At 46.8% G+C, this 17,733-nt stretch overlaps 1 protein-coding gene across 1 annotated transcript in view; it reads right to left on the bottom strand.

Moving 5' to 3' along the window:
* Positions 1 to 8,179, bottom strand: part of Creg2 (cellular repressor of E1A stimulated genes 2) — a 38,196-nt gene extending 30,017 nt beyond the window's left edge. The window contains exons 1-2 of the mRNA XM_006980415.4: positions 7,583 to 8,179; positions 4,645 to 4,814 (exon numbers count right to left, since the gene is read on the bottom strand). Coding sequence (XP_006980477.1) covers positions 4,645 to 4,814; positions 7,583 to 8,017 — 605 coding nt within the window. The 5' untranslated portion in view covers positions 8,018 to 8,179. The remainder of the gene's footprint in view (positions 1 to 4,644; positions 4,815 to 7,582) is intronic.
* Positions 8,180 to 17,733: the final 9,554 nt, after the last annotated feature.

Raw genomic sequence — 17,733 nt, 5'->3', positions numbered from 1 at the left:
TCTGCCTCCCGAGTGCTGAGATTAAAGGTGTGGGCCACCATGGCCCGGCACTACTTTTTCTTTTTGTTGGACTTTCATTTTAATTTATGGACATGAGTCATTGTATGGGCCAAATTACAGTTATTCACAGGCTTTTCTTGGAAGCACTGGAAATGCATTTAAGATTCAGAAAGGTCTCCATCTTTCAGAGGCCTCAGACTCACCCTGGAGCACCTTCAGACTATAAGAGACCCTGTAAGAGGTCTGGCCCTTGGACTAAGGGAGGAATAGGCTGTCATTAATAAATCTCTTTTTTCTCTGCCCTTTAAGTAATTGAAAGGCACTCTTAAGTTTTGGGAGTTATACTTCATAATATACAATCTTTGTGGAATGTACACACAGCTATCCCTTGGGATCCCTGAGGACTTGTGTTCGGGATGATCCTTGGATGTTAAAATCTGCAGGTGTCTGTGATGGTTTCAAAGAAAATGGCCCCCACATTAGGAGGTGTGGCTTTGTTGGAGTAGGCGTGGTCTTGTTGGAGGAAGTGCGTCACTGTGGGGGTGGACTTTGAGGTCTCCTATGCCCAAGCTATGCCCGGTATGGCACACGGTTGCTTCTGCTGCCTGAGGATCAAGATGTAGAAGTCTCAGCTCCTTCTCTAGCACCATGTCTGCCTGCATACTGCCAGAAGATAATGGACTAAACCTCTGAAACTCTAAGCCAGCCCTAAGTAAAGGTTTTCTTTTATAAGACTTGCTGTGGTCATGGTGTCTCTTCATAGCAACAGAAACCCTAAGACAGCGCCTAAGGCCCTCTATAAAGTAGAAGCATTATAGTATACTTTATTTATGTTGTGTGTGTGTGTGTGTGTGTGTGTGTACATGCCATAGCACATGTGTGAATGTAAGAGGACACCTTGGGGTGTCAATTCATACTCCATGCCATATGACTCCCAGGAATCAACCTTAGGTCATCAGCCTTAGCCACAGACATCCTTACCTGTGAAGCCGTCTTGCTGGCCCCTACAGGTATTTCAGTAGTAATAATATTTGCATATCATCCCACTGCCCCCCCCACATAATTTAAATTAGCTCAGGTTCCTTATAATATCTAATTAATGTAAATACTATACAAAGAATTGCTGTATTGCACTGTTTCGGGGGGGGGGGAGGGTCACAGCTAAAAATGTCATTTTTGTTCACTACAGACACATTGTTTTTCTGTAGTTGATTAAATCTATGGATGAACACCTCACAGATGGGCAGTCCTGCTGTATAACACATAGCATCCTAGGAGGCTGTTCTTACCCAGGATTCACTGCTGCAAGGTGAATTCAACCACAGATCCACGGGCCCTCAGATTCAACCCCCACATTCTCCAAGATGCCAAGGGAAGTCTGAGTAGGCAGCATATTTAACTATCCCAGCAGCAACTTTTCCTGGCTACATGGATGCATCAAAATGACCAGTCTAGTACTTTTCTAGTATTGGATCACTTTAAATATGCTTATTTACTTTTATGTGTGAGTGTTTTTGCCTGCATGTATGTATGTGTACCACATGCACGCAGTGCCTGTGGAGGCCAGTAGAGGTCATGTGAATCCCCAGAACTGGAGTTACATGCAGTTGTGAACCGCCATGTGGGTACTGAGACTTGATCCTGGGTCCTCTGCAAAAACAGTCTGTACTCTTAACCATTTCTCAAGCCCTGCATGTCACTTTTGAGGGCAGGGTAAAGGCAGTCAAATCAACATGCCTTGGCCAGGACAATTTCACCCAACTAACCTTAGTAACTTTACTATGACATTAAATAGTAGAGTGCGATAAAAAGTTTTGGTAAGATCTCTGACTAGATGAGGTGGCACAGTGCAGGCTCATTTTACAAATTCGTTTAAAAACTCCTTGCTGGGATTCGAGAGACAGCTTGTCAGTTAAGAGTGATCGCACAGTTGTGCAGACTGGAGTTTGGATGCCAGCACCCAGGTGATAAACAGACTCTAGTTCTGAGGGATCTGTCATCCTCTTCTGGTCTGTATGTGGTTAGGCATGTGCACACACATATGTGCACACACTCACACACACATACATGTAAATAGAACAATAACTCTGACAAGAACAAGACTTTTTCTGGTCCTCTAAAAATCTGTCTCTTAGGAAGAAGTATGCATTCTTTTCACCATTCCCAAGATACCAGCTTTTCTTTCCTTTGTTAAAGGAATTAAATGAACAGCACTTTCCTCGTGGTTGCATTTTCTGAGACTCTGGAACCCAGAGACTCCGGAGCCCTGGATCCTCAATTTCCTTCACCCATTTCCACTTGGATTTAACCTTTACCAAAAGATTTATTTTTACTTATATGTGTGAGTATATGTCAGTGTACTCAGGTTCCCACGGAGGCCAGAAGGGGACTTTGGATCCCCTGAAGCTGGAGTAACAAATGGCTGTGAACTGCCTACCATGGGTGCTAGGAACCAAACTCAGGTCTTCTGCAGGAGCAGCAGGGACCATTAACTGCTGAGCCGTCCCTCCAGTCCCTGCCTCAAGCCTTTTAATACACAGGCAGCTAATGGACTGGAATACCACTTTGAGTGACATGCCGTGGGGGCTCCTAAGTGGAAAGTGTTTCTTAGCTACCTGCCAAAGTACTTATGTGAGCTTTGATCACAATGAGCCTTCAGGTCAGACTTTTAATTTGATAAAACTGGATATAAATAAAATATTAAGAGAGTTGGCAAAGAGATGCATCGGGCATAGTGATCTGTTCTGAAAAGGAACGGATGCCCAATCCTACAGGCAGGGCCTGGGAGACTTCTGTTAATTTTCTTCCTGAAGGGTTTTAGCAGAGGGCTGGACCAGCGCCTTGACTGACGTCACCACCGTGAGAACAGGAGGTGTCTGAATCCCCGTCCCAGGCATCAGAATTGCTGAGCGGCACTTGACCGTGTGGTCTCACCGGTGGTACCTCCAGGCCCTGGGAACAGGCAGGAGTCAGCTGGTTGGTCTTTCTAAGCTCTAGCAAGGTGCTTGTCTGGGATGCAGTTCTAGTAGCTGCTACCAGATGCCTCTCTTTAGTGGGATGGCCCCTGGAAGCACCATGCTTGCTTATTTGGGAGCTCCGGTACCCGTCTGTCTTTTGATGCAGGCTTTGACTTATTCAGCCCTTGTACTTAATGTTACTAACATTCTAGATTTCAGGAGTAACGTCAGATGCAGTGCTGATTGACAATCTCACATCTATGGGGATAGATGATGGGAGTGGGGTTGGCAAGGCCTTTCCCAGGCTGCACTTGATACCCCATTATTGCTCTAATTACTTTCCACAAGAAGAAACAGGGTGATTGGTTGTTTTCTATGCTGTGCATAGAGAATAGAGCTCCGGAGTGGGATGAATGCTCTCAGTCGCCTCTGTATTTGCAGATGAGATGGTAGATGCCAGGGGTCATTCTGCCTTCCCGTCCAGGCCACCCTGTGACCGTTGTTAATCTTTGGGGCGGGGAGGGGACCTCCACAGGAGTTCAGTAAAGTGTCTCCCTGGCAGCAAAAGATTTGGGGCTCTGTCTGAATGGGTGCTCCATTTTTGCTTAAATATCTTCAGAAGGCTTTTCTTCTCGAGAGCTTTTGAGAAAGTGTACTACAGGATGCTGGCTTTGTATTACACACATCCCTTGGGGAGAGCGGGGCTATAAATGAATTGGAAAAGCAATCCGCCCCAGCCTGTACATGCCAGAGAGACAGATGACTGGTTCTCCTTTCACCTCCCAATTCACTCTTCCTTTATAGTACTAGGGTTGCCATGGCCCCCCTGGGTGTCAGATGAGGCACCTAGGGCCGGGAATGGTGCGTGGTTGGTAGAGTGCTCATCTGGCATCCATAAGGCCCTGGGTTCAAGCCCCAGCAGGGCATTAACCAAATGTGGTGTATGCATCCTTGGCTATGGAATAGGTTCAAGGCCAGCATGGGCTACACAGGACCATGTCTCAAAAAAAAAGAAAAGAAAAAGAAAAAATTGTCTCACAGAGGCACATTGCATCTATTTCTATTTCCAAGGCTCACTCACACTCTGTAGGGTAGCAATGGTTACGAATACCAACTTCTGATGGTTCAGCTTATGAATTTTCATCTTTATGTGGGTTTCAAAGTGATATACATTCAGCAAACTTTGCGTTGTGATTTTTATTCTTTTTCTTAGGCTGTGGCTACAGAAAAAGCCTCTGCGTTTCCTGAGTACGGTAGTCAACAATGTACACTGTCAAGATTTTATTATAAAATAGGCTTTGTGTTAGATGATTTTGGACACCTGCAGGTCAAGGCCGGTGTTCTGAGAAAAATTACAGTGGGAATAGGTTGGGCAGGAGGTTGGGGGTGGGTTTGGTAGGTTAAGTGTAGCACACACATTTCAACTGATGTAAATTTCACTTTGTAACAGGCTCCCTGGACACGTGACCCCAGTGAAAGTCCAAGTCCAAGGACCCTCCCATTTTATAGATGAATAAATTTAGGTAGCTTGCTCCAAATCACACTGCTTGGTCTGCAGTAGAATTCTGAGAGTAAAGATGTCAATCTACATCTGTGACCATGCATAACCCACCTTCCACCTCTGCCCAAACCTGTAAGAATAAACCCTCTCCCTCCCCTCCCCTCCCCTCCCTCCTCCCCCCTCTACCTGCAAAAATCTCCTTCCGATTCCGGCAGCATCAACGAGGCTGTGGGGTTCTTCACCAGGTCAGCTACCACAGGGTCCTTGGCTGTCATGTAGAAGAAAGGAGTCCCCGTGCTGTTGTGGAGGGGGCCATCGCTGATGGCCAGGCAGCTCCCAAAGGGCAACCCTTGGATCTAACAAATGCAATGATAACAACAAAAAGGTGTTTTGGCGGCAGAGCTACGGGTCACACAAGCTGGGGGTGTGTGCAAACTTTGTTTGCCTGGGCAGGAGATGCAGCACTGGGGGCCTTGTTTGGACCAGTGGATTTGACGGGTATACTAAGGAGAGGTGGTCCCGTTGATGCATCTCACTCCGTGATGGTTTCAGAACTTCTCTGGGGAGGTAAGCGCATTCTGTCTGGGGCCTGCCTTCACACAGCACATGCACTCATTTTATTGGCGGGTAGGGACCCTGAGGCCTGTGGGGAGGAAGAAGAGAGCGCTAGGCCTTTCCCACGAGCTCCTCTTAAATACTCGCTGCCTTCATCATCTCCTCCATTCTTTCCACATTTTGGGGATAGACTATAATTCACTTTAATGAACTGCTTGGAAAAGGATGCCAAGAATATTCCATGCTGTTTCAGCTAGGGCAACAGTTCTTTGTTTATTAGTTGTATTTTATATTGTGATCAGTTACCTTTCGGCACATAACTGAACAAGCGATGGGAAGTTGATGGGTTAGATACCCTTTTAGCCTAAATGGAAGTCACAGAAGCATGATCTACCGATCTTTGCCCGTGCTCATCTAGTAGATGGGGGAGGGTCCCATGTCATGTCTCTGTGACTTTAAGCAGAAACAAAAGCATTTCAGTCCTAGCATCCCCCAAACTCTGCCACACCTGCTTTGTCTCTTACAAAGAACCTCTCCCCCCCTCCCGCCCCCCCACCCCCCACCCCCAGGCTGCCATTGTTTCCCAAGCACCTGACACAGTGCACAAGATTGTGAAAGGAAGGACTTAAATCATTTAGAAACATGAAAAATTAACGAATTCTCCAAATGGCAATATTACATCATCCACAGATTCTATTTTCAGCCTGTCATGGACTGCTCAGCAGATCATGCGAATGTTTTCTGAATTGATAGAGTTTGGATTAAAAGTCAGCATTGGAAGGGAAGGCCTATGGAAGCTAACAAAACGGCTGTTGAAGGTCAAAATATCTTCAATACAAGGACGCTAGATGCCTTTTCTTCTTTGGTTGTTTATGTTTTCGTGAGGCAGGATCTGGAAATGTAGCCAGAGCTGGCTTTGAACTCGCAATTCTCTTGCCTTAGCCTTGGTACTTGGAACTACAGGAGTGGACCACCAAGCCTGCCGGGCACCAGATTTCTTTTCTTTGGGATGTGTATGTGTGTGTGTGTGTATGTGTGTGTGTGTGCATATTCATGCATTCTAGTATGCCCGTGTGCACGTGTGCCTTTGTGCCCGTGTGTGTGTGCCCGTGTGTGTGTGTGTGTGTGCATATTCATGCATTCTAGTGTGCCCGTGTGTGCCCGTGTGTGTGTGTGTGTGTGTGTGTGTGTGTGTGTGTGTTGCTCATGCATAGTGTGTACACGTGGCGGTCAGGGAACAACCTCCTGGTTTCTTGGTGTCGTTCCTCAGGGTCCATTACTGTTACGTTTTTTAGACAGGGTCTCCCGGTGGCCTGGAACTCCCCAAGGAGGATAGGCTAGCTTGTCAGCAAGCCCTAAAGATCCACCTGTCTCAACCTTCTCAGCACTGTGATTACAAATTCGTGCCATGATGCTTGGCTCAAAAACAAAAACAAAAGCAAAGCAAAACAAAAACAAGAACAAAACATGGGTTCTGGAGGTTGGATAACTCAGATCCTCAAGCATTCTACTGCTGAGACATTTCCCAAACTTTAGGCACTAGTTTTTTTGTTTTTTGTTTTTTAAACCATGATTAGCTTCATATTTAAACTTCATATTAAGGTATGTGTTAGAAGTATAAAAACTGTTTGGACCCTGGCAATACAGAACTGGCTGGGATTCTGACATAGAAAGAGGACATGATCACGGCCATTAATAGGATAAAATTGTCATTAGATAATTTTTTAAGAAAACAAACAAACAAACAAAAAACCTCTCAAGCTCTGCCTATAGAATTACTTAAATATATATATGAAAATAGGGTGCTTTGGCTATGCCGGGGCTCGTGAGACCCAGAATTGAGGCAAGAACACGACTCCCACATAGTGTGGTATATAACCGAGGCATGCCAGTCCTTCCGCGCACAGATTCCTTAGGAGCTCGGATCACACCTCTGTCTATTAGACAGGACTAGAAGCTTTCTTAGGGAATATGCCACTTTAGGTCCTCTCCATGCTATTCCGGGTTAACGTGTGAATAAAGCTTTGGGGACTGAGAGAGAAATTGTGGCTAAAACAGCTCCCTCCAGAGCAGTTGCGCTTTGCCTAAGTCGTCTTTCTCAAACATTCGAGTTCCATTTTTTTTTAAAGTGTAAATTTCTACCGGTGCGTGGATGGTGCCTTTCTCCCACGCCCATCTGGTGTGGGAGGTGGTGCGGGAGTCTGCCTGCGGGACAGTGCTAAGAGCCCGCAGGGACTGGATGCTCCTCATTTGCGATTCCAAAGGCGATCGATCCTGTCTGCTTTCCAGGTCTCCGTGTGTGACGCTGATTATTCGACCATCTCTTTGGCCATCTTAAGACAGAGATTCAGTCACTAACCACCAGACTGTTCCCCAGGGTCGCCTTCCTCCCCACTCACGTGCACTTGGCCAGATGAACCGACTCCTGCACAGCCGGGTTCCGTTATTCAAAGGCATCTACAGTCTATGCACCTGTGAAATCCGAGTCGCCCTGCGCCCTGGGCTCGCCCCAGAATTGACGGACCACGACGAGACACGCACCACCTCCGCGTCCCGACCTCTCGCTTACCTTTTCGTGGGTGGATGTAGTGGCCAGACAGCCCCAGGAGCTGGCGTGGACCAGGGAGCGGGCGGTGCCTGCACGCACCCTGGGGCTGGGGGATGCTGCGGATGAGCCGCTCTCCCGCCGGTAGGAGAACATTCCACGCGGGGCCGGTGCGGGCCTGGCGCGGGCAGAGCCCCGAGGCCGCAGGTGCGTGTCCTCCTTGTGCGCTGAGGCCGGGAAGCTCTGCTGCCAGATGCTGCCCGAGTCCTCCAGTAGCGCGGGCAGTGCCTCCTCCGTGGACGCGCTGTCCAGCTCCTCGTCTACCTCGTTGGTGACAGCCCAGGACACGGAGCTCACGATCACGTAGCCGGCGGCCGGGGACAGCAGGGCGCTGCAGCACAGCAGCCAGGACAGGCGGGTCCCCGGCCCCGCAGGGCGCTCCCCGCCGGACAGCGACATCTTCTTGCAGGCGACGCGCCCTGTGGCGGGGACCGATCGCCTAGCAGCGGCCGGCCAGGGGCGCCCCCCTGCGGCAGAGCATGCGCCTGGAGTCCCTTCTCCTCGCTGTAGGATTCCCCCGGTCGGGGGTCGCGACCAGCCCCCCGCGGTGCCTTTATTGCTTTACACCCAGGAGAGAAGCGACGTCTGCCGCAAGGCCAGACTCGCCTCAGCTGTGCGTACCGCCGCTGCCGGACGCAGAGTCCAGGCGTGCCAGGGCGGGATGGCTTGGTTTTCTGCAGACTGGCACGCGTTCTGCAGCCAAAGGGTGGGCGTTCACAACTCAGGCTCAATGCACTCCTCCGCTCGACAGCTGTGAGACTCTTGCAAGCTGCTTAACTTCTCTGTGCCACCCTAGGACCGTGCCAGCAAGGAGGACATCACCAGGCTCAGTCACTGCACCTTGAATCCCCCCCTCCCCAGAACCATGAGGCACATGACACCCACATTCCCCTTAACTCACCCAGTCCTTAGTGTCATGCCATTAGCAACACTGACTAATAGCACATCTTAAAAACATCTTGTTCCAGTAAGTTTAATAAATATCAAAATAACTTAAAATGAATTACAGTTTCTTGCCGCTTTTTATGACATGCAGACTTGGTCCCACCAGGGGACATGCTCTACAGCTTGTATTCCTAAAATGCAGGAGTCCTGCTCTAATTGGTCCCATAAGAAAGTAACTTGAAATAGCATTTGAGGTTTTGCTACATCTCATCCTCAGCGCACCCAGCTGCGATATCTCCTCTGCCCCATCCTGCCGCTCTTCCTGGATGCCTGGATGCTGAGCATCCTGCCAGTGTAGACACAGCTGGCCTCTCTCTTCTGCATGGGGTCTTGTTTTCTCTCCCTAGCTACAACTGGCTGCTCTTTTTATCTTTCTGAACCCTGCCCTTTGTCTGCTTCTAAACACTGAAGTTGTCTTCAGTCTCTCCCTGAGCTATCCTGTTTATTTTCACTGCTTCTGCCGGTTGTCTGCTGCTTTCTCCCCAGCCTCCCACTCCCTCTCATCCCTGGTTCCTGGGAAGATGTGTCCCCCAGTCTTGAGAGGCAGGGTGGTAAGTCATTGAAACCCCAGCCTCTGCAGCCAGCCATGATGGCACACACCTGCTATCCCGGCACTTGGGAGGTGGAGGCGGGAGAATCTGAAGTTCAAGGTCATCCTTAACTAGGTAGCAAATTGGATACCAGTGCGGACTACATAAGATACCATCTCAAGATCAAACAAATAAAAGCCAACAACCCCTCCTCCTCAGATATGCCTTCCAGATTGAAAATAATCCAGACCATGCTCAATCAGGTCCTGATTGTGGGAGACTAACCTGTCACCTGACACTTCTGTCTGCGTCTTGATTTGCAAAATGGGGCCTGTTACATCTCCCTCACCAGGTTTTGGATGTTAAGCAGACTGTCTCTAAGTGTTGGGGGGAATGCTCATGGGGAGTGCTGAACCCTGCTATGTCTGCTCAGAGGGAAAAGGATGTCTGTTCCAATCTCAGAAAAGGAAAAGAAACAGAACTAATGCATCAGTCCAGGAAGAGGACCTGTGTATGGTGGTCTCAGCCTCCAGTCTGCTTTTCACTTCAGGATCAGCCTACCTCCTCTTTCCTCACGCCCGAGGTGGCCAGCTGTGGGGGAGGCATATACCTTCTCTGCCTAACCCATGAGTGAGTTCAATTAGAGAACCTTATAGGAGTCCTGCTTGCTCAAAATTTCCCAGTTATCGTTATGATTATCTCCATTGTCTTGTCCATTATCCCCATTATGCTTTCTGATTCTTGTATTTTATTGCCCTAAACAGACCCAAACTCAAAGCAGATTTAAGGCATCCATCAGCCAGGACAGGGCAAGTGTCAAGTATATGACAGTATTTTTGTCTTTGACCTCCAGGGATCTGCCAGATCTGTCCCTCAAATCTGAGGAGATAATTTCCCTCAGATTTCTTGCATTCCTGTGGGGTCCAGATCTGTTTGATTAGTCGTGAAAAGCTAGAGACAGTGTATTCATCTAGATTCAGAGACTGCTCCTGCAGACCCTATTAGAGACCTATCCACGTTAGTAAAGATATGGGTATGGGTGTGCTTAAATTTGTTAATTAATTCTGTGCAAATAACTTTGTTATATGTGTCAAACTGGTATAGACAGCAATTACACTATCAGAGTATGAGAGTTCCCATTTTTCTGCATTCTTAACTATTCAGATTATTGTCAGATTTAAAAAAAAACTGTTTGCTCCCACCCAAATCTAGTAGATGAGCAATGATGGTTACTTGCTGATGTTTGCTTTAGCCTGAGGACTGTTACAGTAGCTGTTTTTCCTTCACTGTGACTGAATTACCTGACATACACAGATGGAGGGAGGAGAGGTCTGTCTTGGCTCCTGATATCATAGGGGTTGGCCCATCATGGTGGGAAGCGCATGAGGAATAGAGAAGTTCATGTCGTGGTGCATCAGGAAGCAGAGGAAGGAGAATTCCAGTGTGCTCCAGTGTTAGCCTGTCCCTGTTTGCTCCTTCACAGACACACTCAGAGCCGTGCTCCGCCATCTTCTAGACTATTCTAAATCCACTCAAGTTGACAGTTAAGATCGTACCAATGGAGCAGGTCATTTTTCTGTTTAGGAACCAGCATGATGTCCTTTGTGAAATGCCCGTTCAGGATGTTGGCTCACCCCCACCCCCCCACACCTCCCATTGTAAAAGCCACAGCATCAAGTCTCTCATGCATGTGTGAGAGTTCAGCACAACCTCGTCTACACTGTGTGCCTTTCTGTAGAGGGATCTGTAGAACGTTTGCGTCTTGCCTGGGATTCTGCATCCTCTGAACAGCAACTTCCTGTTTCCTTTGCCCAGCCTCTGGCAGGCACCACTCTGCCTTCCGTTTTGATGAATTTGATCATTTTCATACTGCAGACAAATTGGGTCTTGCAGAATTGGTTCTTTGACTGGTTAATTTCCTTCAGTGTAATGTTCTCAATCTCTCCTGGATGTGTTGTAGTATCTCACAAGTTTCTCTCTTTTCAAGACTAATATTCTGCTTCATCTGTGTACTCCATCCACTTGTCCATCAGTGAGCATTTAGTTTGTTTCCACTCGGTGGCTATTATGAGCTGCGTTGCAATGAACTGAGGGGTGTGGGTATATGGGGGCATTATCCATTCTCTCGGATAAATACTCAAAAGTGGGATTAACGGATCTTATGGCGGTTTTGTTTTAAAGATGTTTTTGTGTGTGTTTTTTGTTTTTGAGACGGGGTCTCTCTACATAGCCCTGACTGTTTTCATTTTTTCCCCTTTTACATTAAAGAACTAAGTAAAATATATTTACATCATTTACCTCCTTCCCTTTTCTCCCCTCTGATGCTTCCCAGGCTCCTTCCGACCCCTCCCGTCTTTCCCTCACTCCCTCTCAAATACGTGGCCTCGTTTTCTTTGATTATTATTGGTACATATGTATACCTAAACATGTGAATGCAACCTGCTCAGTCCACTTAGTGTTGCTTGTGTGTCTATGACTTCAGGTCTGACAGTTGGTATTGCATAACCAATTAGCAGGCTTATCCCTAAGGCAGACCAACTGCCCCCCCCCCCCCCCCCTTACGGCAGTCTTTAGTTGACTGAAGTTCTCTGTCTATGGATGGAGTCCCCATGAGATTTTCCCTTCCATGTTAGCATGTCCACGCTAGCTGGTGTGCTTCTTCAGGTCCTGTTTAGAGAGCCGTGTTGTTGCGGTAGCATGGGGGAGCCGCCCTCACGTTCTAGGAGACACAATCTCACAGCAAACTTCTCGGTCCCCCGGCGGTTACAAGTTAACTCTTTGTAGTATCTCCAGCACTGCTTATTTTCTGGTTCTGTTTGTGTTTGTTCTTAAGCAATGCCATGCTCGCAGGTGGGAGGCGATACATCACTGCATTTTCCGTTTGTTCTTCCCCGACGGTTAGCTGTGTCAGCATCTTCTCATGGTCACTCCAGCCGTCTCTGTATCTTCTCTGTAGGAAAGCGTAGTTAGGTTCTTTGCTCCTTTGAAAAGGAGGTCTGTTGGTTTGTTGTTGGATTGTAGGGGTCCCTGATGTATTTCAGATGTTAAGACTTTGCCCCGGGGTGCTCTCTGTTGCTGTGATAAAACACTTGGACCAAACACAACTTGAGGGGGTTGTTAGTTTAGGTTCTGTTGCTGTGATAAAACCCTGACCAACAGCGGCTTGCGGAAGAAAGAGTTCATTTCCTCTCAAAACTCCCGGGTCACCATCTGTCACCAAGGGAAGCCAAGGCAGGAATCTAGAGGCAGAAACTGAGGCTGGGACCATGGAGAAAACTGTTCTCTGGCCTGATTCCAGGCTCACAGTCAGATTCCTCTCTTACACAACTCAGCACCACCTGGCCAGGGGTGGCGCGGCCCGCTGTGGGCTAGGCCTTATCCTATCAATTAGCCATCAAGAAAATGCCCCAGAGATATGCCCACGAGCCGATTTGATGTTGGCAAGTCCTCAGTCGACGTTCCTTCTTCCCAGGTGTCTCCAGTGTGTGCCAAACTTTGAGAAAACTAACCAGCACAGAGAGGAAAGGGTTTAGTCCAGTGTGTAGGCTATGGACCGATAGTGAAGGAACCGAAGGCAGGAACGGAAGCAGAAACCAAGGAGGATCTCTGCTTGCTGGCTCACTCCCCAGCTCATGGCCAGCCAGCTTGTTTGTATAACCCAGTGAAAGGACCAAGCAGACACCGTAACAGGCTGCTCAGTCTTCTCTCAGAGATCAGGCCTCGATTTCAGTTTCCTGAGACTGAGCAAGCAGTCTCTGGGAGGGCTGTGAACAAAAGACATAGTCCTTGCAGTAGCTCCCTTTCTGCACGTACTCTGACTGCTCAAGGTTCAGCCAATTGTTTACGGTCTGGGACCCCTCACCCACTTACAGCTACGTGCGAGAGTCAAGGACAGAGCCTGGGCCACGGAGTCAGCCCCTACAATCAGTACATGTTAGGCCAGCCAGCCCCCATGGCAGCTCAAGGACAAAGCCTGGGACTTGTCCTGCTCAAAAATGGTAGCTGTAACCCGCCCCTCCCCCCAACTAACCCTAGCCAATTAAAAATGACTAACACGATTGCCACTCGCATAAACCAATCCTGAGTCTGTTCCTATGTAGTCTGTAGACCCCAAGACCCCTTTGCTTTAAAAACCCTGCCCCATTGCTACTTGGGGTCTCTCCTGCTCTGCTGCTGTGTCAGATGGACGGAGAATCCGGAGTTAACTTGCAGTAAAAAGACTCTTTGCTTTTGCATCGGATTCCATCTCTTGATGGTCTTTGGGGGACTCTAGGTACAACACCAGGACCACCTATCTAGAGATGGCGGCAGCCACCATGGACTGGGGCCTCCCACATCAATCATAATCCAGACGATTTCTCCCAGACATGGCCTCAGGGCAATCTGACTGAAGCAATTCTTGAGTTCCTTCCTCCCAGGTGGAGAGGAAGTCAAGTTGGCAGCAAGAACGAGCCAGTGTGACACCTTGTCAGAGACGCCATTTACAACTCCTTCCTCATTCTGTAGCTTGTGTTTCCTTCTGCTCAGGTGTCATCCACCGCGTTGGGGCCTTTTGATATGCCCGGGTTTGCTCTCACTGCCTGTGCGTTTGGTGTCATTTCCAATACGTCCTTGTCGAGACCAAGCTGAGGAGCTTTCTTTTCTCCTGTGTTCTCCTCTGTGAGTTTTACCTGGATTTCATGGCTAAGTCTTCAGCCCATTCTGAGTTGATTTTGTATGTGGTGTAAGATCAAGGTATGCAGACACACAGCTTTAAAAAGAGATTTGCGGATGAGACTGTCCTGTCCCATTGTGCCGTTTCAGTGAACCTGCTGGAGACTAGTTGACATATGTGAGCGTCTCTGTCAAAGCCAAACTAATTTTTCCTCTTCTCTTTGTTTCTACTCTAATCTTTTAATTCCCATCTTTCTAGTAACTGTGGGCTTAATTTCTTCTTTTTGGTAATTTGCTGTGGTGTAGTCTTGGGTTATGTATTTGTTCGTTTGTTTGTTTATTAATGGAGACAGTGTTTCAGTGTGTAGTCTAGGCTGGCCTTGAACTCACTGCATAGCCCAGGTTAGTCTCAAACTCACACAGCATGCCTCCTGCCTCGAGTGCTGGGATTACAGGCACCACCACCACACCTGGTATTCTTGGTACCCGATGCTGCAAATTTCCTTTGTTACTACTTTTTCTGAGTTCAGTAAGTTTTGATGGGTGTCCTGGTTGGTTTTCTTTTTTTCTTTTTCTTTTTCTTTTTCTTTTTCTTTTCTTTTCTTTTCTTTTCTTTTCTTTTCTTTTCTTTTCTTTTCTTTTCTTTTCTTTTCTTTTCTTTTCTTTTCTTTTCTTTTCTTTTCTTTCTTTCTTTCTTTCTTTCTTTCTTTCTTTCTTTCTTTCTTTCTTTCTTTCTTTCTTTCTTTCTTTCTTTCTTTCTTTCTTTCTTTCTTTTGACACAGGCTAGAGCCATCTGGGGAGAGGAATCTCAGTTGGGAAAATGCCTCCAATAGATTGACCTGTAGGCAAACTGCAGTGCATATTTTTGAGTAATGGTTGGTGTGGAAGGGCCCAGCCTATGGTGGATGTCCCCCCCCCCCCCCCCCCCCCCCGCGCGCTTCCCAGGCAAGTGACCCTGGGTTCTATAAGAAAGCAGGCTGAACAAGACACAGGGAGCAAGCCAGTGAGCAGCACTCCTCTATGGCCCGTGCTTCAGTTCCTGCCTCCAGGTTCCTGCCTTGATTTCCCTTCATGGTGGACTACAACTGTTAGATGAAATAACTTGTTACCACCCCCCCCCCAGCTGCTTTTGGCCAGTGTTTATCATAGCAACAGAAATCTGACTAAGACAGTGTGTTGTGTTTACTTTTTGTATGTTTTAAAGTGTTTTCTAAATTGTCTTTTGGTTTCTTCTTTGGCTCATCGGTTGTTCAAGAGTGTATGATTTCCATATATTTTCAAATTTTCTAGTTTCCCCCGCCCCCCGATTTTGATTTCTAGTTTCGTGTCATTATGATCAAAAGATACTTGATATAACTTCAATCTTCTGAATTTTTGTATTATTTTTCTTCCTTTATTTAAAATAGCTTTTATATATGGTACTATATTTACATCATTCCCCTCACCCCCTCCACCTCCTCATGTATCTCCACCCTGCTTCCTCTCAAGTTCATGGCCTCCTTCTCTTAATTATTATTGTTTTACACACACACACACACACACACACACACACACACACACACACACACACTAATACATAAGTACAACCTGCTGAGTCCACTCAGCATTGCTCATATATGTGTGTGTGTGTGTGTGTGTGTGTGTGTGTGTGTGTATTTATACACAACACACATACACACACAAATATGTATATATACATAGATGGGCTGATTATGTGATACTGGATAACCAATTAGGAGACTCATCTCTGGAGAAGTCTGATTCCCTTTTGGCAGTCATTTAATTGCCATAGCTCTTCATCTAGGTCAATCTTGTGAATGTTTCTGTCTTTTTGAAAATACGATACATTGTGGAGAAGATTCTGTGTTTGCTTGGGAAAAGTACATCTTCTTCTATTACTGGTAGGTAGAATGTTCTGGAATTTTCTATGTAGACCAGGCTGGCCTTGAACTAACAGAGGTCTACTTGCCTCTGCTTCCTGAGTGCTAGGGTTAAAAGCATGTATCACCACACCTGGCTTATTTGTCTTTGAGACAATGTCTCATGTAGCCCAACCTGGCCTCAAGCTTGCAATGTAGCTGAGGATGATCTTGACTTTCTCATCCCCCTGCTTCTACTTTCTGAGTATTGGGAGTATAGGCATGGGCCAACATGTGAGGTTTTATGAGTTTCTGGGGAACAAACCCAGGGCTTCATGCATGCTCTGAAAGTTCTACTACCAGTCTAAACTTGTATTTTAATTTTAAAACATTTATTATTACTTCTATCAGTGTGCATGTGAGTGTGTGTGTGTGTGTGTGTGTGTGTGTGTGTGTGTGTGTGTGTGTGTAGGGGGGCGATGTAGGTGAGGATGGCTGTGTACATGCCATGGTGAACATGTGGAGGTCATAGGACAGAATTAGGAGTTGATTGTCTTTTTCCACCATGGGATCTGAGGAATCAAAACCACGTCCTTGGCTTTATACAACAAGTGGTCTCAGCTGCTGAGCCATCTTGCTGTTCCCAAAGTCATACTTTAAAATGACATCACCCACTGTGATTGTGTTGCTGTTTTGTCTCTCTTCTTTTTTTTTTTTTTTTTTTGTGCTGTTGAGGATGGTACCCAGGGCTTTCTATGCTAAGCATGTGCTATCACTAAAGCATTGCCAGATGCTTCTCCAACTTTACACCTGTTATCTGGCCGCTTCGATGTTAAGTGCATATGTGCTTAAATGTTTTCCTGTGTTCCTAGTGTGTACTTCCTTTTATGTTGCGGTGATGAAATACCATGAACATGTCCATTTTTGAAAGAAAGGGTTTATTTTGGCTTATAGTCCTGGAAGACTAGGAGTCCGTTATGGCAGAGGGCGCAGCAGCAAGTAGCAGGCATGGCGGCAGGAACAGGAAGCTGAGAGATCACATCCGGAAGCCTAAACAGGAAGCAGAGAGAGCTACTTGGAAGGTGGACCAGGTTATGAATTCGCACAGCTCCACCCCAGTGATGTCCTTCCTCCAGCAGGGTAGCACCAGATACCTGGGCCTATGAGGACGTTCCCATTCAAACCACCACACCTGCTCACTGATCCTTTCAACATCACAGACTGCCTTTCCTTGTATCTTCTCAGGTGTTGATCTCAGTCAGGACTCCCGTCTCCTTCAGCCACTGTTTGCCCAGGGCATCTTCCTCCATCTTTCTACAAGTCTGTGCATGTCCTGGAGTCTAAAGATACCGTGGATGGACAGTGGAGTTTGATTTTCCCCCGGAAGTGTTTTGCTCACTCCATGTCTTCCCACTGGATAGTGTAAACCAATTACATCTAAAGCTCTTTCTGATCGGGAAAGACTTAAGGTGCTTTCAGTCTTGGAGCTTCTGTCCTTCTGTCCTTCTCTTGCTTACTTTTGTGCTTCACTGATTGTTTCCCCAGTGCTGACATACTTTGATTCTTTTTATACCTTCCTTTGTAGGTCAATCCCTTTCAAACCAATGGCAACTTTGCCTTGATTGCACACACCCATCTCACTCATTTGCACCCTCTGACCTTGTGTAATTAATGTCACCCATTATATCTTTTGGTATTGTATAGACACCACTGTTTTCTTGGCTCTGGTTATTTGTTCTTGTCTTTTAATTTCTTTTTAAAAAGATTTATTATTATTATTTTATTCCTGTCTTTGGGAGTTTACATGCACCATGTGTTGTTCTGGTGCTTATAGAAGCCAGAAGAGGATATGAGATCCCTCTGGGACAGTTACAGGTACTTGTCAGTTGCATGCTATGGATGCTGGGAACTGGACTCAGGTCTTCTGTAAGAGCAGCCAGTGTTCTTAACAAGCAAGCCATTTGCCTGGGCCTCCTTGTTAACATCTATAACTGAATTAAATGTGATTTTTGCACTATACCAGTATCATAATATTTATAGTTGTCTGTGTGTTTACATTATTGTCTTACTCACTGTTCTATTGCTGTGAAGAGACACTGTGACCATGGCAACTCTTATAAAAGAAAAC

Source organism: Peromyscus maniculatus, chromosome 21 (genome assembly GCF_049852395.1).
Source record: "Peromyscus maniculatus bairdii isolate BWxNUB_F1_BW_parent chromosome 21, HU_Pman_BW_mat_3.1, whole genome shotgun sequence".
Classification (NCBI taxonomy): Eukaryota; Metazoa; Chordata; class Mammalia; order Rodentia; family Cricetidae; genus Peromyscus; species Peromyscus maniculatus.
This window is presented reverse-complemented; position numbering and strand designations above follow the sequence as displayed.